Here is a 23,377-nt window from a genome sequence, read left to right on the forward strand (position 1 = left end):
AGGTTTGTGGTGTTCATGTCTCACTCTCTCTCTCTCTCTTTCTCATGTCTCTGTAATATTTAAGATTTACTGTGTTCATGTCTCACTCTCTCTCTCTCTCTCTCACTCTCTCTCACAGGACAAGAGGAGCTCGTCATAACAGGAACAAACTTTGGCTCTTCAGGATCAGTTAATGTGAGTGTTTATCTTTCCTCCCTCCCTTCCTTCCTTCTTTCCCTCCTTTCCTCTCTTCCTCTCTCCCTCCCTCTCTTTCTCCCTTCCCTCCTTCCTTCCTTCCTTCCTTCCTTCCTTCCTTCCTTCCTTCCTTCCTTCCTTCCTTCCTTCCTTCCTTCCTTCCTTCCTTCCTTCCTTCCCTCCCTCCCTCCCTCCCTCCCTCCCTCCCTCCTTCCTTCCTTCTTTAGTTCTTTCTTTCCTTCCTTCTTTCCTTTTTTTCTTTCTCCTGTCTCTTTCCTTCCGTCTTTCATTTCTTCCCTCACTTCTCTCCCTCCCTCTCTCTCTTTCCTTCCTTCCTTCCCTTATTCTATCCCTCCCTCCACTTCCTTCCTTCCTTCTTTCTGCCTCCCTTTTTCCTTCCCTCCTTTTCTCCATCCCTCCTTCCCTTATCTGTAAAATTAAGACCCTGTGAAAAACGACCTTAATTCTTCAGCACTAATATAAGGTCACTGCTTCCCGTCTGACCTTCCTGGCATCCCTGACCTGACCTTTGACCTCTCGCTGCCAGATTGGGTCAGGTTCATGTGAAGTGACCGAATGGGCTGAAACAAGTGTGACCTGCCTTACGCCTTCCCTCGCTGCCGGCACGTACACCCTCACACTCTTCGCTGATGGCTTTGGTGCTGCTCTCAGGTGGGTGTCTCTCTCTCTCTCTCTCTCTCTCTCTCTCTCTCTCTCTCTCTCTCTCTCTCTCTCTCTCTCTCTCTCTCTCTCTCTCTCTCTCTCTCTCTCTGTTTAAGAAAAGTACTTGTTTTAACTTGACCTAATGTGACCTGACCTCTTGACAGTGAGGCAGTGTATGAGATGCAGGTAACCTCGGCCTCAGCCATGCAGGGGTCAGTGAAGGGTGGCACTCTGGTCAAGCTGGGCGGCACTGGCTTCGGTTCAGACTGCTCACGAGTCACGGTGAAGCTTGGTGACCTGTACCATTGTGAGGTGCTCCAGTGCTCTAATGAAGCCATCACCTGCCTCACCAAGCCTGCTGTCACCAACCACAAGATTGTTAATGTGGGAGGCAACTCTGGTAAGGCACTGACACACACTCACGTGCACACATGCACACACACACGCTCTCATGCACACACACACAAACACACACACACACACACACACACACACACACATACATACATTTATCCCTATTCTTTTGGCTTACTTTCTTGGACCTGCTCAGGGACTGGAATCTTAAGTGGAGCTTTTTCTTTTTTCCTTTTTTATGTGTTTGACTTGATTTTCCCTTTTATATAAAAAAGAAAAGAAAAAAGAGAGGAAACTCGCCACATCTCAAAGTAACACACAGTGCATAGTGTAGTGGTTAGCATGCTCAGCTCACAACCAAGGGGTCCAGGTTTGAGCCCTAGGCACAGCAAGGCAAGGCAAGTGGGGAAGCCTCTTAATGTGTAGCCCCTGTTCACTTAGCAGTAAATGTGTACAGGATGTAACTTGAAGGGTTGTGGCCTTGCTTTCTTGGTGTGTGGAGTGTGTTGTGGTCTCAGTCCTACACTAAGATCGGTCAGTATGAGCTCTGAGCTCTTTCTGTAGGAGAAAGACTGGCTAGATGACTAGTAGGTGACTGTGGTGAATAACACGCACCAAAACTTCAACAACCCAAAAAGTCACTCCACTGTCACTGTCTTCACCAACAAAGGACAGCGTGAAAAAAAAGAAAAGAAAAAGGAAAGAAAACTCATAACGTCTCAAACTAACACACACCAAAACACCAACAACCCAGAAAATCATTCCTCTGTCTTCACCAGGAAAGAAAAAATTTACCAAATCTCAAACTAACACACCAAAACCTCACCCAGAAAGTCACTGTATTATGATATTATCTTCACCAACAGAGGACAGTGTGGTGTGGGCTCCCAAGCTGCTGAACATAATGGAGGGCGACACAGTAACCTGGCAGTGGAATAAGCTGTCAGACAACTCACAGGTGCGGTATGGAGTGTGTGAGGTGCCCAGTCCAGTAGATGGCTGTGAGGACGCTGATGGCTCTGGCTTCTACTCAGGCGCCCAAACTCTTGCAGGTCAGGACAGAGAGAGAGAGAGAGAGAGAGAGAGAGAGAGAGAGAGAGAGATATTAAGACAGGGTAGCATGGGAAGTACAGAAGATACAAGGGGGAGAGAAGCGAAAGAGTGAAAGGAGGAAGAAAGAAGGAAAGAAGAGGGGTGGAAAGAGGAGGTGAAGGATGGATGGAAGGATACAGGGAGGAAAGCAGGATAGGTAGAGGTCTGTATGTAAGGAAGGAGAGAGAAATGATTGAAAACTAGAGAATGGATGAAAAAGAAAGATGATGAAAAAGGGAGGAAGGAGGAGAAATATGTGAACTACTACTACTACTACAACTACTACTACTATTGGTCTCCCACAGGTTCTTTCAGCGTGAGTTTCCCGCAAGAGGGCACCTACCACTACGCCGGTCCTGAGATTGTGGGCGGCCTGGTGATGCGTGGCCGGATCAATGTAGTACGGCCAGCTCACCAAGTCCTCAAGGTGGCAGTGATGCTGGGTGAGCAGGAGGCCACGTACCAGGTGGAGGGCAGTGAGGCGGTCACCGTGAGTGGCTGTAACCCCATCCTGGAGACACCCCTGGATGGCTGTGACCTGCCTGACCTGACCATACCTGATGATGGTAACCTGTACTTCCAGTTTCACACCTGCTACACACCTGTGGTCACCAGCCTGGCCTCCTCCACCACACACACCGTGGATGGCCTCAGGTGAGTATGGCCAGGGCAGGCTGGCTCGGTGGTGGTGACTGATGAGGGTTGTGGTGTTAATGGCAGTGGTGGCAGTGCTTAAGAACAGTTCCCCGCAGTGACCATCTCCCGTTTTCTGTGTCACAGTGCCCTGGAGATGTTGGGTGGTGACTCGCTCACCATCACCGGCTCAGGCTTTGGTGATGCAGACTGCCAGGTGGAGGTCAGCATTGGTGACGCGTCCTGTACCGTGACCTCTGCCTCCGACACCTCTGTGACCTGCGATCTGGATGACCTGGAAAACCTGAGGTCAGGTGCCTACCTGCCTGTCACTGTCAAGGCAATCAACAGGTGAGTGCAGCACACACACACACACACACACACACACACACACACACACACACACAACCTATATGTTTGAACTGTGTACACCACACGCCACCACACCACCTCACCACACCTCACCACATCGTCTCTTCCTCAGAGGTGTGGCAGTGACGAACATAGCAGACTACAAGAACGAGGGTCGTGTGGTGGTGGTGCCTGAAGTCACTGCCCTCAACCCCACAGAAGGCTCCCTGGGCGGTGGCACTCTGGTCACCATCTCCGGCACTGGTTTGCAGGGCGTGGCAGCCTCCACTGTGGTGGGGCTGGGCGGCAAGGCCTGTGTGGTGCAGGAAGTGTCCTCCACCACAGTCACCTGCCTCACCCCTCCCTCTGACTCTGCCACCACTGTCTCCCTCACCCTGGCTGTGGCTGGCGTAAGTGTTCACTCTGTCCATGTCCGTATGTATGTGTGTGTATTTACCTAGTTGTAGTTTTACAGGGTCTGGGCTTTATGCTCGTGTGGCCCCGTCTCCATATCTACACTTATCCAATTTTTCTTTAAAACTATGTACACTCTTTGCTGACATCACTTCCTCACTCAAACTGTTCCAAGTCTCAACACATCTTTGCGGGAAACTAAATTTTTTAACATCTCTCAGACATCTTCCTTTCTTCAGTTTCTTACTATGCGATCTTGTGCTTCTAATGTCATATTCTTCTCTCAGGATTAGTTTCTCATTATCCACTTGATCCATTCCATTAATCAATTTATAAACTTGTATCAGATCCCCTCTCTCTCTTCTCTGTTCCAGGGTTGGTAGATCCATAGCTTTTAGTCTCTCCTCATATGTCATCCCTTTAAATTCTGGAACCATTCTTGTAGCCATTTTTTGTAGTCTCTCCAATTTCCTTATGTGTTTCTTTTTATGAGAGGTTCACACAACTCCTGCATATTCCAATCTAGGTCTTATTTTAGTACTTATCAATTTCTTCATCATTTCTTTGTCCATATAGTGAAATGCTAATCCAATATTTCTTAGCAAATTATATGTCTCTCTGAAAATTCTATCAATATGGCTTACCGGTTGATTGTTTTCTTCCATCGTCACTCCCAAGTCCTTTTCCTTTTTTATTTTTTCTAGTTCTACTCCATCTCCCATCTTATAGATTCCCACTGGTCGTCTTTCACTTTTTCCCATTTCCATGACATGGCTTTTGTCCACATTGAATTCCATCTCCCATTTTTTACTCCATTTCCAGATCTTGGTGTGTGTGTGTGTGTGTGTGTGTGTATTTACCTATGTGTGTGTGAGTGTGTACATGAGGTTGAAGGAGCACCTTGTCTTGTCTGGGTGTGAATGATGGGTGAGCCACTCTCTTGGTGTGTGGCTAGTCTGTATTGGCACTGGCATTCAGGTGTATGTCTCCTCAGGTGCCAGCCAAGATGGACGCCCTGACCTTCACCTACAGCGAGGCACGCACTCCTGTGGTTAGCAGCATGGCTGTGGAGGGGGAGGTGGTGACCCTGTCTGGCCAGAACTTTGGCAGTGATGGCTCCCAGATCACCATCACTCTGGTGGCCCAGACTGACTCCCGCAGCAGCAGCAGCCTGGACACACAGGACCTGCAGGGCTTCAGGGTGCTGGAGGAGGAGGAGGAGGAGGAGGAGGCCATGAAGGAGATGCTTGATGATGACATTGATTTCTTTGTGGATGACGAGCTGGAGCAGCTGGCCCGGGGCGACCTGGCCCATACAGAGGCCCATGATGCAGTGCGTGGGGAGAAGTCCCGCCGCCGCCTCAGACGCAGGCCACGACTCATTCTGCAGGACATGCTGGATGCCCCCGAGGGATTTTGGGGCACCTTCACTGGCACTGGGGCAGCCACCTTTAAGGACACACTGAGGCTGGGAGCCTGGCGCATGGCTGGCACTGCGCCCCTTCCCCGCACCAAGGACCACCACACCCGTGAGGCACCCGCACACCAGCGACAGTCTGACCCCGCCACCTACTCCTGCACCGTCACCAACCTCACCCCCACCGAGGCCACCTGCACTGTGGACGGCCTGCCCGCCGGCTCCTACAGTGCCGAGGTGAATGTGGCTGGGGCTGGAGATGCCCTGGCTGATGGGGTGACCTCTGATGCTGTGCCTGTGGTGGCCTCCATCACACCAGAGTCTGGCAGCACCAATGGTGGGGCGGTGCTGGTGGTGGACGGCTCGGGCTTCATTGCCGGTTCTACAGCAGTGACGGTGGGCGGCGCTGACTGCACCCTGCTGACGGAGAATGCCAACCAGATCTCCTGCCGTGTGCCAGCTGGTGCTGCAGGGGCGGTGGCAGTGGTGGTCAGCGTGGCCGGCAGTGATGACGTGACGGCTGCCACTTCCTTCACCTACGACGCGGCCCTCACGCCAACACTGGAGTCTGTCACGTGAGTCTTGGCTCTGTGCCGTGCCCTTCACTTGTTCATGTCACTTTGAGTCACACACAGCCCTGCCTCCCTCACCCTCACCTGACCCTGACCCCCTCTCCCCCTCAGACCCTCTACTGACGTGACAGGCGGTGCTACCCTCACCCTGGCTGGCACTGGCTTCACCCTGTCCGGCAGTGACCCCGAGGTGCTCATTGGTGGCGAGAGCTGTGTGGTGAGCAGCCCTGCCACCGCCACCTCCCTGCAGTGCACCGTGAGTGAGGCTGTGTTGTGAGGCAGCGGGGGGAGAGTGAGTCTTGAATTATTGCAGCTGAGGAAACACATAAAGTCCTGCATGAGTGAGTGAGTGAGTGAGTGAGTGAGAGGAAAAGTAACATGACTGAGTGAGGCAAGGGAGACATTTGGGTCTGGTTTGCTGAGGAAAGTTTTTGAATTAGGAAAAATGTTTAATGCTCTCTTTTGTTTTCTTCCTGGCTGTGGTGATGGTGGTGGTGGTGGTGGTGGTGGTGGTGACAGGCCCCTACTCTGGCTGGAGGGAGCCATGAGGTGGTGGTGAGGGACACAATGTATGGTGACTCCAACACTCTCACCATCTCCTTCGCCTTCTCCCTCGCCTCTGTCACTCCCTCTGTTGGTAAGTGTGTGTGTGTGTGTGTGTGTGTGTGTGTGTGTGTGTGTGTGTGTGTGTGTGTGCGCATACATGTCTCATATCACTATGTCTATGCATTCCATCACTCCATCAGCCACCCCTTTAACCTGATCTAACCTGACCTCACACAGGGAGCTTTAGTGGTGCTGAGGTCACACTGGCAGGCCAAGGCTTTGACCCCGCTGGCAGCTCCACAGTGACCTTCTGTGACCTGCCCTGTGAACCAGTGACCATTGACGGCACCACATCCTTGACCTGTGTGGCACCGGCCCAGCCAGCTAGTAAGTGGTGGTGGTAGTAGTAGTAGTAGTAGTAGTAGTAGTAGTGATTGAGGGATTACTAATACTTCAAGGTTAATGATAGTAGTGGTAGTGTCTTTATTGCTGTTATTGGTGGTAGTTGTAATATCATGAAAGTGATGAGCAATGCAACAAGATTAATGGTGATAGTGATGATAGAACTAACAGAACTAAACCCTCTTTGTTTGTACTTATTGGTGTTTGACTAATGATAATAGTAATAATAATAGTAATGATGAAACTTGTCCTTCTTTTGTTTGTGTGTGTGTGTGTGTGTGTGTGATGATAAAAACAAATGGTGGTAATATAACTAATCCTTATTTTTGCGTGTGTGTGTGTGTGTGTGTGTGTGTGTGTGTGCAGGTGAGTCTGATGTGGCATGTGACGTGGTGGTGAGCAACCCCGATGGTTCAACGGCCAGCCTGGTGGGTGGCTTCACATACCAGGTTGCCCTCACTCCCATCGTCACCAATGTGTCACCCCAGCGAGGTGGCACTGCTGGCGGCACCACCCTCACCATCACCGGCACTGGCTTTGAGTGAGTGCCACTGTCTGTCTGAGTGTCTGTCTAGTGACCATGTTGTTTGCTTTTGTTTAGTTTTTTATGTAAGAGAATGTTGGGAATGACGGAGTGTGTGTGTGTGTGTGTGTGTGTGTGTGTGTGTGTGTGTGTGTGTGTGTGTGTGTGTGTGTGTGTGTGTGTCTACTATTCCTAAATAGAGTCTGTGTGTGTGTGTGTCTGTGTACAATGACAGTGACATCACCTAACCTAACCTAACCTGGTGTAGCCAAGCTTAATGTAACCTTTCATAGCCTAACCTAGCCTAACCTAACCTAACCTTGCCAAACATAATCTAACTTAACGTAGCTTATCCTAGTCTAACCTCACCTAACCTGACTTGACCTGACCTAACCTGACCACTCCCTGTCCAGGTCAAGTGGCAACACCGTGACGATTGGCGGGTCGGAGTGTGTGGTGTCCTCACAGGGGCCGGAGAGCATCACCTGTGTCACCGAGGCTCACCAGGGCCCGGGTCAGTTCCCAGTCCAGGTCACCGTTCCCGGGAAAGGCTTGGCGACAACTGTGAGTGTTTGTTCGTTTGTCCGTTTGCTTATTTAGTAAGAGTTTTGTATTTTCTCTGTTTTCTTCTCGTGTTTCTTGTTTTTGTATTTGTATTGTTCTCAAACTTTCCTTCCTGTTTTTCTCTCCTTTTCTTTTTCTTTCTCTCTCCTCTTCCCTCCTCTCTTTCTCTTTCCTTTACTTCCTCCCTCACATCTCCTTCCACTAATCTTTTCCTCCTCTTTGCCTAACCATTTATCCATCTATCACTTCCTCCTTTCTTTTACCTTCCTCCTCCTTTCCCTATTTCTCTCTTTCCCTCTTTCTCTATTTCTCCTTTTTCATATTCCCTCATCTCTAACTTTCCTTCTTCTTTCTCTCATCATTTATCCTCCTTTCTGTTTCCTATACCCTTCTGTTTTTCTCTTTCTTCTTTCTTCCCCCTCTTTCACTTTTTCCCTCAACCTCCTCTAATATCTCTCTCTCTCTCTCTCTCTCTCTCTCTCTCTCTCTCTCTCTCTCTCTCTCTCTCTCTCTCTCTCTCTCTCTCTCTCTCTCTCTCTCTCTCTCTCTCTCTCTCTCTCTCTCTCTCTCTCTCTCTCTCTCTCTCTCTCTCTCTCTCTCTCTCATTTATCCATTCCCCTTTTCTTATTTTTCCATTTTTTTTCTGCTTCCACCATCGTATTCCTTTCTTTATGTTACTGCCCTCTATTCTTCTCTCTCTCTCTCTCTCTCTCTTTCTCTGTCTCTGTATCTCACCCCTCTCTTTATCTTTGTCTCATCTCTCTCTTTCTCTGGCAGGACGAGAATGGCATTTTCTTCTACATCGACCTGTGGAGTTCACCTTTCACCTGGGACAACCAACCACCACCGTCAGAGGGCCAGCTTGCCGTGGTCACAGAGGGCCAGACGCTGCTGCTGGATCAGTCAACACCGGTGCTGAAGATGCTACTGATCCAGGGTGGTCACGTGGTGTTTGACGTGGAGGCAGTGGAGGAGCTGGTGCTGAGGGCAGAGTATATACTGATAGTGGAGGGTGGTTCTCTCAGTATTGGGTCAGAAGAGGAGGCGTTCCCTGGCGATGCTGTGATAGAGCTGTACGGCAACACGCAGTCCATTGAGCTGCCTATGTATGGTGCTAAGGTAAGGGAGAGGGAGAGGGAGGAAGACAAAAAGGAAGAGGTTAACTAGAGGGAAGGAGATGAAGGGTAAAGGGGAGAAGGAGAGGGAGAGAGAGGGAGGAAGGTTGACAAGGGAGTAAAGAAGAGAGACAGGGAGGAGACTAATAAGAAGAGAGGAGATGGAGGATGAAGGAAGAGAGAGAGAGAGAAAAGAAGAGGGAAGGAGATGAAAGTAAAGGGGAGAAAGAGAGGGAGAGAGAGGGAGGAAGGTTGAGAAGAGAGTAAAGAAAAGAGATAGGGAGGAGGCTAACAAGAAGAGAGAAGATGGAGGATGAAGGAGAGAGAAAGAGAAGAGAAGAGGGAAGGAGATGAAAGGTAAAAGTGAGAGAGAGAGAGAGAGAGAGAGAGGTTAGAGAGAGAGAGAGATGGGAAAGGAAGAGAGACAGAAGGCTGACAATGGAGGGAAATGGAGAGTAAAAGACAGAGAAAGAGAAGGGAAGAGGGAGATGGGAAAGCAAGGGAGAGAGGGAGATGTAGGAGGATAAATTGTGATAGGGAGAGAGACAAAGGGAGGCTAGAGAGAGAGAGAGAGAGAGAGAGAGAGAGAGAGGAATAGATTAACAAGAGGAAGAAGATGATCAAAGAGTAAGGAAAAGAGAGAAAGAGAAAAGAGATGAAAGACAGTATGAGAGATAGAGACAGAAAGACTAACAAACCTAACCTAACCTAATCTCACAGGTATTAGCGGTGCGGGATGGTACGCTGGACCTTCACGGCAAACACGTCCCCATCACCTGGACCCACCTGGCCCAGACCGCAGAGGCAGGAGAGACCACCATCACCCTGGTGCTCCCTGTCACCTGGAAACAAGGAGACCAAATTGTTATTGCCACCACAGAGAAGAGGTGAGGGGCAGGTCTCTCTCTCTCTCTCTCTCTCTCTCTCTCTCTCTCTCTCTCTCTCTCTCTCTCTCTCTCTCTCTCTCTCTCTCTCTCTCTCTCTCTCTCTCTGTAATCATTCTCTTTTTCCAGTTTGTGTCTCAATATCTCTTCTAATTAATATCTCTCTCTCTCTCTTGTCTTCCTTTACACACCGCGTAGTGTAGTGGTTAGCAGGCTCGACTCACAATCGAGAGGGCCGGGTTCGAATCCCGGTAAGCGGCGAGGCAAATGGGCAAGTCTCTTAATGTGTGGGGTGTGTTCACCTAGCAGTAGATAGGTACGAGATGTAACTGGAGGGGTTGTGGCCTCGCTGTCCCGGTGTGTGGAGTGTGTTGTGGTCTCAGTTCTACCCGAAGATCGGTCTATGAGCTCTGAGCTCGCTCCATAATGGGGAAGACTGGCTGGGTGACCAGCAGGCGACCGAGGTGAAATTTGTCTCCTTGTCTTCCTTTATCTCCTTCCTTTCTTCCTTTATTTCCTCTTTTCTTGCCTCTATTTCCTCCTTCCTTCCTCTAACCCCTTTCTTCCTACCTCTAATCTTCCTCCTCCTTACTTTAAACTTTCTTCCTACATCTAACCCTTTCTTCCTACATCTAACCCCTTCTCCCCACCTCTAACACCTCCCCTTAACCCTTCCTCCCCTCCGCAGATTCTCCATCAACGAAAATGAAGTAAGAACCATCGCCTCAGTCTCCGAGGACGGCCTGGAGGTCACACTAACGGAGGCACTCGAACACACACACATCTCGCTCATCCAGACCCTTGGAGGACGCACAGTGGAGACGCGTGCCGAGGTGGGACTTCTGACTCGTAACATTAAGATCCGCGGGAATATTAACGCTGATTTTACGGAGAATATCGAAGGCTGCGGTGAAACATGGACCCCTGGTGAGTGTTTTGGATGTGTTTGTTGTTGTTGTTGTTGTTTTGGGTTGTTTTTTAGTGTTTTGAGATTTATTTTTTTTATTTCTTTCATTCGTTTACCTTCTTCCTCTCCCTCTCCTTTGTCTTCTCCCTATATTTCTCCCTCTCTCTCTATCCTCTCTCTCTCCTTCTCCCTTTCTTTCTCACTTTTTCTCAATCTCCCTCTCCCTCCTTTTCCCTCTCCTTTCTCGTTCTTTCTGATTTTCTCTTTTCTTTTTCTTTCTTTCTCTCTCTCTCTCTCTCTCTCTCTCTCTCTCTCTCTCTCTCTCTCTCTCTCTCTCTCTCTCTCTCTCTCTCTCTCTCTCTCTCTCTCTCTCTCTCTCTCTCTCTCTCTCTCTCTCTCACCCCTCACCCACAACATCACCCTCTCCCTCGCTCTCTCTTCCCTCACCCTTCCTTCCCCTCCCTCTCCCTCTCCCTCACTCAATCTCTCACCCTCTCTCTCTCACCACACAGACCAGTTTGACACCCAGACCTGCTTTAACGGTCGGTTTGGTGACGAGATCGGCAGTGACCAGTTTGGTGCCACGGTGATGCTGTTTGGCAAGTACCCCGACCAGGACTTGGTGACTGGCCATATTGAGTATGTGGAGGTCACTGAGGCAGGCCAGGTGAGGCTGTGGGGCAGGGGGCTAGGTTATGATGGGTTGGATTGGGTTAGGTTAGGTTGGGTTGGGTTGGTTCTGTTAAAAGTGTGTTGTTTTATGTTGTATATTGAAAATGCACTAGGAATGGCAAAATAACTTGCTAAAACACTCTAGAAACACTATGAACATACTTAGAACACTCAAAACACACCAAGACACACAAAAATACTGTGAACATACTCAAAACACATTCAAAACATACCAAGGCACACTTAAAATGCTATGAACACATTTTAAAACGCTCAAAACACACCAAAACACACAAAAATGCTATGAACATTCTAAAAAAAAACACTCAAAACACACCAAAGCTAAAAGAACGAAAGAGAGAAATAAAAATAACCTACAAACACACTCATCTCTCCACCAAAAATGCACAGAAAGAAAGAAAATATAATAAAAAGTCCACATCAAGACAAACGCATCTTTCCACCAGGCTTTCCAACTTGGCCGGTACCCACTCCACTTCCACATGGTCGGCGATGTGACCGGCTCATACATTCGTGGTTGTGCCGTTCACCGCACCTACAACCGCGCGGTGACAATCCACGGGGCGAATAATCTGGTGGTGGAGCGCAACGTGGCTTACAACAACATGGGTCACGCTATCTTCACGGAGGACGGTGTGGAGCAGAACAACGTGGTGGAATACAACCTTGCAGTGTTCACCAGGACCTCCTCTTCCCTGCTCAATGTGGATGTGACGCCTTCCTCCTTCTGGGTAAGAGAGAGAGAGAGACTGCATAAAAACCTCTCTGTCACTGCTTAATGTGGATGTGATGCCTTCCTCCTCCTGGGTAAGAGAGAGAGACAGGGAGAGGGAGAGAGAGTGTATTATGACTTCCTTCTCCTTTTTGGGTGAGAGAGAGAGAGAGAGAGAGAGAGAGAGAGAGAGAGAGAGAGAGAGATGGAGTGTATTATAATCTTTCTGGATGAGAGAGAGAGAGAGAGAATGAATGAGACCCCAAAAATCTCATTCCACCTCACCAAACCATCCAAAAAACCCATCCCACCTCACCAAATCACCATTCCACTTCACCAACCCACCCTTCTGCTCATCCGCCAGGTGGTGAACCCCAACAACATATTCCGTCACAACGCAGCAGCGGGCGGCACTCACTTTGGCTACTGGTACAGGCTGGAGCGCCACCCTTCAGGCCCCTCCGCCACCAACAGCTACTGCCAGAACAACGAACAGATGGGACAGTTCTTCAATAACACTGCTCACTCCATGGGAAGGTGTGTGTGTGTGTGTGTGTGTGTGTAATGGTTGAGAGAGAATTTTCAATGTGTGTGTGTGTATGTGTCTTACTTGGTGACTGGAAGCTTGTGTGATGGTTGAGGGAGAGAGAGAGAGAGAGAGAGAGGAATTTCAAGATGTGTGTGTGTTATGTGCTCATTTGAAGCTTGTGTAATGTCAGAGAGAGAGAGAGAGAGAGAGAGAGAGAGAGAGAGAGAGAGAGAGAGAGAGAGAGAGAGAGAGAGAGAAAGAGATACAGAAAGACAGAGTTTTCAAGGTGTTTTCAAAGTATGTGCCATTTACGCTGACTTGAAACTCGTATGATGATTGAGAGAGAGAGGGAGAAAAAGAGAGAGAGAGAGAGAGAGAGAGAGAGAATTTTCCCATCATTTCTAGGGTGTTTATCTGAGCCTCTGATCTGGTAACACTGTTGGTTGTTGCAGGTATGGGCTGTGGGTGTTCTCCATGGACGGCTACTTCCCCAAGTCTCGCAACTGTGGAGGAAGTGATCAGGTGAGTGTGGGATGCCATCACTTAATTAAGTCTTCATGTTAGTCAGAGAAATGACCATGGGTAACAAAAGGGATTAAACAAAAAGGCCCACTTAGATGCCAGTTCCCAAGTAGGTGATGGCAGGACACAGGTGAAATGCTTAAAGAAAGAAAAGAAAAACAGAGATAGGAAATTATTTAAAGTAAGAAAAGAAAAAACAGAAAAGGAAAAGAGAACACAGGTGAATGATTTAAAGAAAGGAAGGAAATATGGACACAAAGGAATTTTTTAAAGAAAGAGAGAAAAGAAAAAGAACACAAATTTTAAGAAGACAACCTCAGTGACGGTCAGAGAGGGAAAAAAAGAACAGATGAATTATTTAAAGAAGGAAAAAGAAAGAACACAGTTGATTCATTTAAAGAAAGAAAGAGAGAAAAAGAACACAAATTAGAAAAAGGCAACCTGAACGACAATCAGAGAGAGAGGAGAGAGAGAAAAAGGAAAAGTTGAATCATTTAAAGAAAAAAAATAATAACACAGGTGAATCATTAATCACTTCAGTACTGGGACACATTTTTATATTGAGATTTGTGTACAATTAGACCATTAATTATTGACACTAGGAAAGATCTATGGAGGTCAGAAGATTAATGGCCACAGTCTTTCAATCCCCCCACATAAATCTCTGGAGCTGCATAAAATCACCAAATAGTAAACAGAACAAATATGAAAATGCAAGTTTTGTGTATGATTAGACCATTTTATTGACACTAGGAAAGATCTATGGAGGTCAGAAGATTAATGGCCACAGTCTTCACTATTTCAATCCCCCCACATAAATCTCTGGAGCTGTATAAAATCACGAAACAGTAAGCAAAACAAATATGAAAACATGTTATGCTACAGAAGGGATAAAGTCTTCACTATTCACCTTCACCATGTTCACCTTGTTCACCTTTTTTCCCAACAGGTGGCCAAGTGGGAAAGTTTCACTGTCTGGCACTGTGACCGCGGCGCTGAGGTGGTACTTGGTGGTGCCCTTCAGTTCCATGACTTTGTGGCACTGGACAATGAACACGCCGGCTTGGAGATGGTGAAGATGTTGGGAGGCTTTGGCGAAGATGACGGGCCTGGTGAGTGATGGTGATAGTGATGGTGAAGATGCTAAGGGGCTTTGGTGAGGATGACAGGTCTAGTGAGTGATGGTGATTGTTTTCTTGTGATAGTGGTGGTGGTGCTGGTGATAGTGAAGATGGTGAGAAGCTTGGGCGAGGATGATAGGCTTGGTGAGTCGGTGATAGTAATTGTGAATATGTTTGTTGGGGTTTTGGCAAGAATGATAGGCCTGATGAGTGATAGTGATGGTGATGATGATAGTGATGGTGATTGTTTCCTTGTGATAGTGATGGTGATAGTGAGTGTATTTTTCTTATGTTACTTGATTTTTTTCCTCTTTTCCTGTTTAGCATTTTCCTTGTTCAGCTTTTTCTCTCTAAGGAATTTGTGTTTGCTTGCTGTCTTCATATTTGTTTTGTTTTCATGTTTTTTATTTACTAATCGTCGTATTTTTACATGAACCCCAATAGTTTTTCCTGATTCTCTCTCTTCCTCTCATCTAATTCTTTCTTTTTCCCTCTTTTATTTCTATTTTTCCTCTTCTAATTTTCTCTCTTCCTCTCTTTTCATTCCATCTCTTCTCTTTTAATTCCATCTTTTCCTCTCTTTTAATTCTCTCTTCCTCTGCTAATTCTCTCTTCCTTTCTTCTAATTACATCTTTTTCTCTCCTCCTCCTCCTCCTCCTCCTCCTTCAAGAGTACAGATTTTCTTGAACCTCCCAAGAATCTTCTCTTTTTTTTTTTTTCTCTTATTTAATTCCATCTTTTTCCTTTCTCTAAATCCATCTTTTCTCTCTTCTATTTTCAGCTTTTTTCCTCCTCCTCCTGCTCCTGCTCTTGCTCCTACTCCTCCTTCAAGAATCCACATTTTTATTACCTTCCCATTGTGTCCCGCAGGTATCTTCAATTCCCTGGTGGTGGGGCACTCGGCTCTCAGTTCAGGGTCTTGCAGCGACGAGGCAAGCGGCATCATCGCCCCCAAGCAGTACCTCTTCAGTATCTCCGACGTCACCTTCGTTAACTTCGACACGGGCACCTGCTCTGCTCTCTCCGGCTGCTCCCAGTGTAAGGTGTTCCAGGGAGGCTTCCAGGTGCAGGTCAAGGGTCTCTCCTTCGATAACTCACCCAATAAGGTATGGAAAGGGTCTCTGTGTGTGTGTGTGTTTTGTTTTTTTTCGTGATTGATTACTGAAAATATATGAACCACAATAATACTCAATAGAATCTGTTAAAATTATCATTACTTTATTCAAACATTGACTGGAATTATAAAGAAAAAACACCCTTGAAAACGACACTAACATCCATTGCACCTTGTAAAATATATCGAAGTTTCTCTCCCCATTGAACTCCACACTAAAATATCCAATAGATGCTGTTAAAACTCAAGACTTATATCTGTTTCTTTTGGCTAACTCTATTGGACCTTTGAGGGATTGGCAACTAAATGGGGCCTTCTTTTTTTATTTTTATTATTTATTTTTCATTGTCCTTGGCCAGTTGTCCCAGTTGTCCCATCTTTAAAAAAAAAAGAAAAGAAAACACTGACTGAAATCTTGAAAAACTTAAAAAAACCACAATAACATTCACTGCAGCCTTTCAATCAAAGTTTCTCTCCTACAGCTGAGGTTCTTGTGGGAGCATGAGACAATCTGGATAGACGCTGATAGCTCGCTGACAGGAACGACAGAGGCAGTTGTTGTTCCTGACATGGGCATCTTACCTCCATCCTCCTGCACTGCTGACTCTGCCTTTGCTGTCAATCCAGAGGTAGGTACAAGGTTGTATGTATGTTTGTATGCGTGTATGAATGCTTAGTCTTTCAATATCTGTGTTTTAATATATTTTTGATGTGTTTTCCTATCAGTGTTATTTTCATCTGTACAAATTCAAAGGTATAGATAAGTCAATTGAAAGATAGTACAAGTGTGTATGTGTGTTTGTAAGTGTGTGTGAATGTTTAATCTCTCAATCCCTGTGTTTCAATATCTGTTTTTTGATGCTGTGTTTTCCTATCAGTGTTATTTTCATAGGTACAAATTCAGAGGTATAGATAAGTCAATTTAAAGATAGGTACAAGTGTGTATGTGTGTTTGTATGTTCAATCTTTCAATCTCTCTGTTTTATTATGTTTTTTGATGCTGTGTTCTGTCATTATAGTTATTTTCATAGGTACAAATTTAAAGGCACAATTCCAGAGGTATAGATAATGACAATTCAGAAGTTATTACAGGTGTGTATGTTTGTATGTGTGTGTGTGTGTGTGTGTGTTTGCTTAATCTTTCAATCTCTGTGTCTGTTTTTTATATTGTGTTCTGTCATGAGGGATATTTTCACAGGTACAGATTTAGAGGTAAGTACAAGAGGATATGTAAGAAAGAAAATACCAGTTAATTAACCAAACCTTTCCTACCACTACCTGTCCTTTCAGTTCCCTGGGGTGGTTTGTACTGGCCTCAAGTTTGCCAGGTTCAACATTAAGGGCCCCGACACTGAGCCAACCTCCCTCCAAGCCCGAGACCTGATAGTTACCAATGAGCACGGCACCACCAATGTCCCTTACCGAGTGAAGCGTCTCACCACCGAGGGATGGATGGGTATTGTGTACACCGGCGCCACCTACGACTGGACCTTTGATGAAGCAGAGCAGGTACGGCCAGGTGGTGATGCGCTGACGAGTTGAAGTGATGGTGGAGATATTTAAGGGCCAGATGGTGACTCAGTGGTGTGTTGAAGTGATGGTGATGTTTAGGGGTGAGCTGGTGACTAATTGTGTTGAAGTGATGGTGGAGATGTTTAGGGGCCTGATGGTGATTCATTAGTCTGTTGAAGTGATGGTGGAAATGTTCAGCGGCCAGATGGTGACATGCTTTTTCTTTGTTTCTTTTATTTATTTATTTATTTATTTTGGGGGTGGAAGTCAAATCAGAAATATGTGCTTTTCAATACTTTTTACATGTCCTTCTTATTCTTCCCCTTCCTTTCTCCTGACACTCCCATGAAACTCACTTCACCTCACCTAAATTCACCTTATCTCTCCTTGCACCTGACCTGACCTCACCTAACCTAACCTCACCTCATCTTACCTCACTTCACCTCACCTTACCTCACCTCACCTCACCTCACCCTGCACCTGTCAACACTCATCACTTCCTGCACACCTCCTAGTCACCACCTCTCTAATAATTTCTGGGTGACATTCGCACAACAGATCACCAACATTACATACGTGGCTGACACAAGACACCTGGCTGCCGGGGACCACTACTTTGTGCGCCACACCTTCCTGCAGACACCTGATGGCTTTGGGTAAGAGTACAGTGTGTGTGTGTGTATGTGTGTGTATTTACCTAGTTGTATTTATCTAGTTGTAGTTTTACAGGGCCTGGGCTTTATGCTCGTGTGGTCCCGTCTCCATATCTACACTTGTCCAATTTTTCTTTAAGACTATGCACACTCTTTGCTGACACCACTTCCTCACTTAAACTGTTCCATGTCTCAACACATCTTTGTGGGAAACTATATTTTTAATATCTCTCAGACATCTTCCCTTCCTCAGTTTTTTACTATGCAATCTTGTGCTTTGAATGTCATACTCTTCTCTCAGGATCAGTTTCTCATTTCTCACGTGTGTATGTGTATGTTTGTAGTTGTATTTTATAGGGTCTTGGCTACACTAGATCATGTTTGTATGTGTGTGATGTGATGTTATATTTATGTGGGAATGGGGTTGCTTTGGGTTAGTGTGTGTGTATGTGTGTGTGTGTAACTGTGTATGTCTGTGCTATAGTAAGTCCTTTCTTTTCAATATAATATAACTTAATCTAATGTAAACTAACCAAACTTAACCTAACCTAACTAGAAGGTCTCAGGTTAATGTGTGTGAGTGTATGAATGTGTGTATATCCTGAGCTGTACCAAGTCCTGTCTTCTCAATATAACCTAACTTACTCTAATGTAACCTAACTTAACCTAACCTAACTAGAATCTCTTAGGTTAATGTGTATGAGTGTATGTGTGTATCTCTTCAGCTATACTAAATCCTATCTTCTGTGTAACCCATCCTAACTCAATCTAACCTAATCTAGCCTAACCTAACCTAACAATACCTACCTCAACAGAACAACAAGTGATGAGAGGGAGAGTTTGGACGCCCTGCCTGACCCTGCCACCAATGTTCACGGAGACTTCTACTGGGAGGACAGCACAAAGCAACTCACCTATTTGGGTAAGAGAGAGAGAGTGCTGAATATAGAAACCCTTTGTTCTGCCACTACACATTTTCCAAGGCTACAGAGATGATTAGCCAAGTTTCTCAAGTGTGTGTGTAGAAATACCATTAATCTGTCACTCCAACCATGAAAGCTCTTAAAAACTACCACAACTGCTTTCCAAAAGCCACTGTGATGATAAGCCATATTCTCAAGTGAGTAGAAATGTTAATTTGTCACTGTATACCACTAAAAACACTCAAAAACTTGTACAACTTCAACTAGAGCCTTTGGAACCATATAAACACTTAAAAACTTCAGCTTAAGTCTTTGGAACCATAAAAACATTTTAAAAACTTCAACTAGAGCCTTTAGAACCATAAAAATCTTGAACAAGAGCCTTTAATTAGAACCATAATAACATTTTAAAAATTGTATAACATCAACTAGAACCTTTGGAACCATTAAAACACTCTTGAAAACTTGTATAACTTCAATTAGAGTTTTTGAAACCATGAAAACACTCTTGAAAACTTGTATATATAACTTCAATTAGAGCTTTTGAAACCATAGAAACACTCTTCAAAAACTTGCATAATGTAAACTAGAGCCTTCTGACAGTAGTGATGTTGAGAGAGGGAAGCATCTCAGAACACCTCCAGTACTGCTCCACTGTGATGGGTGTTGCTTCAGTGTAACTCTTGTGTGTATGTTTCAGTGTCCCATACGGAGGCCTCAGAGAGACACCTGCGCACTGTGTTTGATGACCGAGTTGAAGGCGACAAGAGAAATATTGACTTCCGTGTTTACAGGTGAGTGTACCTCCACCTCAGTCTGTTTGAAGTATAGTCATAAAAGCACCATTGAAAACCACACCAGAAAGTACCATTGAAAACCACAGTAACTTCCATAGAACCTCTTAAACTAACACTATACTCCTTAAAACAATCAGAACCTCTTAAACTATCATTGTACCTTCTAAAACACCCTTGAAAATCATAGTAGCTTCCATAGAACCTCTTAAACTACCAGTATACTCATTAAAACAATCAGAACCTCTTAAACTATCATTGTAATTCGAAAACACCCTTGAAAACCATAGTAACTTCCATTGAATCTTTTAAACTACCACTATATTCATTGGAGCACCATTGAAAACCACAGCAACTTTTATAGAATCTTTTAAACTGTCACTATGCTCATCAAAACACACTTGAAAACCACAGTAACTTCAATTAAAGCCTCTTAAACTATTCCTGTAATTATTAAAACATCTTTAAAACCTCAATAACTTCCGTAACTTCCATAGAACCTGTTAAACTGTCACTATACTCTTTAAAACATCCTTGAAAACTCCTATCCTTCCATTAGAATCTATGCAAAGTTTAGAATGCTTGTCAAACTATCACTAGAACCATCAAAGCATCCTTGAAAAACTGCAGTAAAGATTTAGATTGACTTAAGCTATCATTAGAACCACAAATACTTCAGTAGAATCTCTTAACCTCTTCAGTATCATGACACATTTCCATATCTATTCTGCTTACTATTTGTTGATTTTATACAGCTTCAGAAACTTATGTGGGGATTGAAATAGTAAAGACTGTGGCCATTAATCTTCTAACTTCCATAGACCCTTCCTAATGTAAATATAATTGTCTAGTCATAACCAAAATTGAAGGTAAAAGTGTGTTCTAGTGCTGAAGAGGTTAAAAGCACAGGGCCATTACTAATTCATCACTGGAACCGTGAAAATACTCTTGAACACCACAAATTTCACCAAAATAAAGCAAAACACTCAAATATTTCAAAAGAACTGATGATGCTATTAAAATTGTCTCTCTCTCTCTCTCTCTCTCTCTCTCTCTCTCTCTCTCTCTCTCTCTCTCTCTCTCTCTCTCTCTCTCTCTCTCTCTCTCTCTCTCTCCAGGTGTCAGTATGAGGGCTGCATCCCCCCCACCCCACCACCAGTGCCCACCGGGAGACCAGACGTATCCTTCCGGTGGTCTGACGTAGAGACCTGGAAGGAGGTGCCTGTGGGGTCCGGCGGTCACCCTACTGAGAACGAGTACAACCTGCCTGTGGAGGGAGATGAGATTATCATTCCCAAGGGTGAGAGAGAGAGAGAGAGAGAGAGAATTTTTGTTATTTATTTATAGGTAGAGATAAGATTTTTATTCCAGAGAGAGAGAGAGAGAGAGAGAGAGAGTTTCTAGCACATATAAATTAATGGACATGTTTCCCCATTTCTACTACACCCTGTCACATCTGTATTATACCCTGTCACACCTGTATTACACCCTGCCACACTCTGTCACTACCCTTGCCACACTCCATTACACCTCATTACGCAATGGTTTTTGAGATTGATACATTTTGATCCTACACTCCAATGACACTTTGGTACACCCTTAATAGTTTCTCATTATACACTTGATACACTCTAAATTCTACTCCCCAGTGACACTCTGATACACCCTCAAAACTTTCTCATAACACACTCGACACACTGAATTTACACCCCAATGACACCCTGGTACACCCTGCAGGCATGTGGCTCATCGTTGACACAGCGACACCCAAGCTGGCCCGTGTGTATGTGTACGGCACCATTGAATTTGATGACACTATGGACCATGACTTTGAGGCCACCATTATTTACATCCAGGTAAGTGGTGGTTGTTTTTAGTTCCCTTTGTGTCTCTTTTTTGTGTACCATTAGTGTTTTGTTCCATTAATTTTTCGGACTGTTAGTTTTTCAGACAGTTTTTTGTACCATTACTTTTATGTACCATTAGATTTTTGTTCCATTAGTTTTTTGTACCATTAGTTTTTTGTCCTAACCTAACCAAACATTACTACTCCACCACCAGGGAGGATCTGTGGTCGCTGGCTTCTCCTCAGACGCTCCCTTCACTCACAACCTCAACATCCGCCTCCGTGGCTCCCTGGACCCCACTGACCCTGACAATGAGGACATGCCTATGCCTCCTGGAGTCCCTAATGTTGGCTGGAAGGCTATGGGTGAGTACTGGGATGTTGGAATGTAGCTAGGGATGTGTAGAAGTGCTGGAAGATTGCTAACGTTAAATTTTTGAGGTTAGTAATGAGGTAATGTAGTAAAGACTGAAAGATTATGCATAGGAAGATGGTAAGGAGGTTGTAATGTTGCTGTAAGGACTGGAAGGTTGCTAGTGTTAATTTGGGAGGGTGGTAAAGAGGTTGTGATGTAGTAAGAGTGGAAGATTGCTAGAGTCTTGATTTTGCATAGGAGGGCAGTAATGAAGTTGTAATGTAGCAATGATTGAAAGGTTGTGAGAGAGTGTCTATAAGGTTGTAACAGATTGAGAGCTTGTAAAAAGATGTAAAAAAGTTGTTAATGATATAGTAATGTTGTATAAGAATGTGGAAAGGTTGTGAGGGGTATCTGGGAAGGTTGTTAATGAAGGTAGGAGGTTGTAAGAGTGATTGAGAGGTTGTATAAAGTTGCCACAAGATTGTTATGATATAGAAAGGTTGTATAGAATTGTGAAAAGGTTATTAAGGCTATAGAAAGATCATAAGGGAGTTTTTTAAGACAGTTGGTTGTTTTAATGATATAGAAAGATCATACACATGTTTTCTAAGGCAGTTGATTGTGTTAATAATATAAAAATGATCTGAAGCAAGTTTTTTAAGGCAGTTGGTTGTATTATATGACATTCTCATGACCTTACTATGGGTGTGTCTTGGAGTTTCTCTTATTTTCTTATATTTCATGTGTTTAATTGCAGGTGTGTTTGGCTACCTAAAGCTTCACGGACAGGTGTCGGGAAGCTCCTGGCTCAAGCTCGGGGCCACGGCTGAATCAGGCAGCACCACTGTCACCCTGGCTGAGGCTCCCGATGCATCCTGGCTCAACAAGCAGGTGTGTGGGGGTACTGGGTCTCCATCTCTCACAACCAGTTACTCTCCCTCAAGACTGAAGTTAAAGTGACCATTCCATTATTACATTTCTCTCTCTCTCTCTCTCTCTCTCTCTCTCTCTCTCTCTCTCTCTCTCTCTCTCTCTCTCTCTCTCTCTCTCTCTCTCTCTCTCTCTCTCTCTCTCTCTCTCTCTCTCTCTCTCTCTCTCTCTCTCTCTCTCTCTCTCTCTCTCTCTCTCTCTCTCTCTCTCTCTCTCTCTCCCTCTCTCTCTCTCTCTCTCTCTCTCTCTCTCTCTCAGTTAGTCTTACCCTTGCCATTTGCCTCAGGTGGTGGTGACAGCGACAGGCAAGGAGGCGACGGAGAGTGAGGTGCGACTAGTGACGGACATTACTGGCTCCACTCTCACCCTGGACAGCCCTCTTAACTTCCAGCATCTTGGTAAGTGTCTTGTTCACTCACTCACTCACTCACTCACTCACTCACTTTAATTCAGCTTCTCATTGGTTTGTTGTCCACTCATTCACACTAATTTTCCTTCTGTTTGTTTCTTTTTGGTGTTTGAATTACTGCCTTTTATTTTTTACTTTCCTCACATACTTTCATTCACTTTTCTTATTTCTAGCTCATTTCCTCACATACTTTCATTCTTTTTCTCATTTCTGGCTTATTTTCTCATACTTTCATTCACTTTTCTTATTTCTAGCTCATTTCCTCACATACTTTCATTTTCTTATTTCTGGCTTATTTTCTCACATACTTTCATTCACTTTCTTTCTCGTATATCGATGAATGTTTCTTTTCTTGTCATTCACTTTCATTTCAACTTTTGTTTGTGATATGTGTATTTGAGTTTACTTTTCTTCATTATCCTGTTGGCATTCAGTATTTTAATTAGTCATTCTACACACACACACACACACACACACACACACACACAGTTTTGAGGGAAGATGTCTGAGAGATGTTAAAAAATATAGTTTCCCACAAAGATGTGTTGAGACTTGGAACAGTTTGAGTGAGGAACTGGTGTCAGCAAAGAGTGTGCATAGCTTTAAAGAAAAATTGGATAAGTGTAGATATGGAGACAGGGCCACACGA

At 45.0% G+C, this 23,377-nt stretch overlaps 1 protein-coding gene across 1 annotated transcript in view; it reads left to right on the forward strand.

The window, feature by feature from the left end:
* Positions 1-23,377, forward strand: part of LOC123512556 (fibrocystin-L-like) — a 58,995-nt gene that overhangs the window by 18,237 nt on the left and 17,381 nt on the right. Inside the window, exons 25-56 of the mRNA XM_045268983.1 lie at positions 119-174; positions 722-846; positions 1,002-1,237; positions 2,058-2,243; positions 2,589-2,937; positions 3,064-3,267; positions 3,401-3,677; positions 4,676-5,673; positions 5,782-5,926; positions 6,190-6,307; positions 6,454-6,603; positions 6,985-7,159; positions 7,555-7,705; positions 8,483-8,824; positions 9,541-9,707; positions 10,393-10,631; positions 11,124-11,278; positions 11,751-12,035; positions 12,381-12,553; positions 12,998-13,067; positions 14,017-14,179; positions 15,060-15,295; positions 15,786-15,932; positions 16,594-16,812; positions 17,374-17,471; positions 18,284-18,390; positions 19,092-19,185; positions 20,304-20,485; positions 20,923-21,041; positions 21,247-21,397; positions 22,147-22,280; positions 22,606-22,717. Of these exons, the coding sequence (XP_045124918.1) occupies positions 119-174; positions 722-846; positions 1,002-1,237; positions 2,058-2,243; positions 2,589-2,937; positions 3,064-3,267; positions 3,401-3,677; positions 4,676-5,673; positions 5,782-5,926; positions 6,190-6,307; positions 6,454-6,603; positions 6,985-7,159; positions 7,555-7,705; positions 8,483-8,824; positions 9,541-9,707; positions 10,393-10,631; positions 11,124-11,278; positions 11,751-12,035; positions 12,381-12,553; positions 12,998-13,067; positions 14,017-14,179; positions 15,060-15,295; positions 15,786-15,932; positions 16,594-16,812; positions 17,374-17,471; positions 18,284-18,390; positions 19,092-19,185; positions 20,304-20,485; positions 20,923-21,041; positions 21,247-21,397; positions 22,147-22,280; positions 22,606-22,717 (6,363 nt within the window). The remainder of the gene's footprint in view (positions 1-118; positions 175-721; positions 847-1,001; positions 1,238-2,057; positions 2,244-2,588; positions 2,938-3,063; positions 3,268-3,400; positions 3,678-4,675; positions 5,674-5,781; positions 5,927-6,189; positions 6,308-6,453; positions 6,604-6,984; positions 7,160-7,554; positions 7,706-8,482; positions 8,825-9,540; positions 9,708-10,392; positions 10,632-11,123; positions 11,279-11,750; positions 12,036-12,380; positions 12,554-12,997; positions 13,068-14,016; positions 14,180-15,059; positions 15,296-15,785; positions 15,933-16,593; positions 16,813-17,373; positions 17,472-18,283; positions 18,391-19,091; positions 19,186-20,303; positions 20,486-20,922; positions 21,042-21,246; positions 21,398-22,146; positions 22,281-22,605; positions 22,718-23,377) is intronic.

This window comes from Portunus trituberculatus, chromosome 34 (assembly GCF_017591435.1).
Source record: "Portunus trituberculatus isolate SZX2019 chromosome 34, ASM1759143v1, whole genome shotgun sequence".
NCBI lineage: Eukaryota > Metazoa > Arthropoda > Malacostraca > Decapoda > Portunidae > Portunus > Portunus trituberculatus.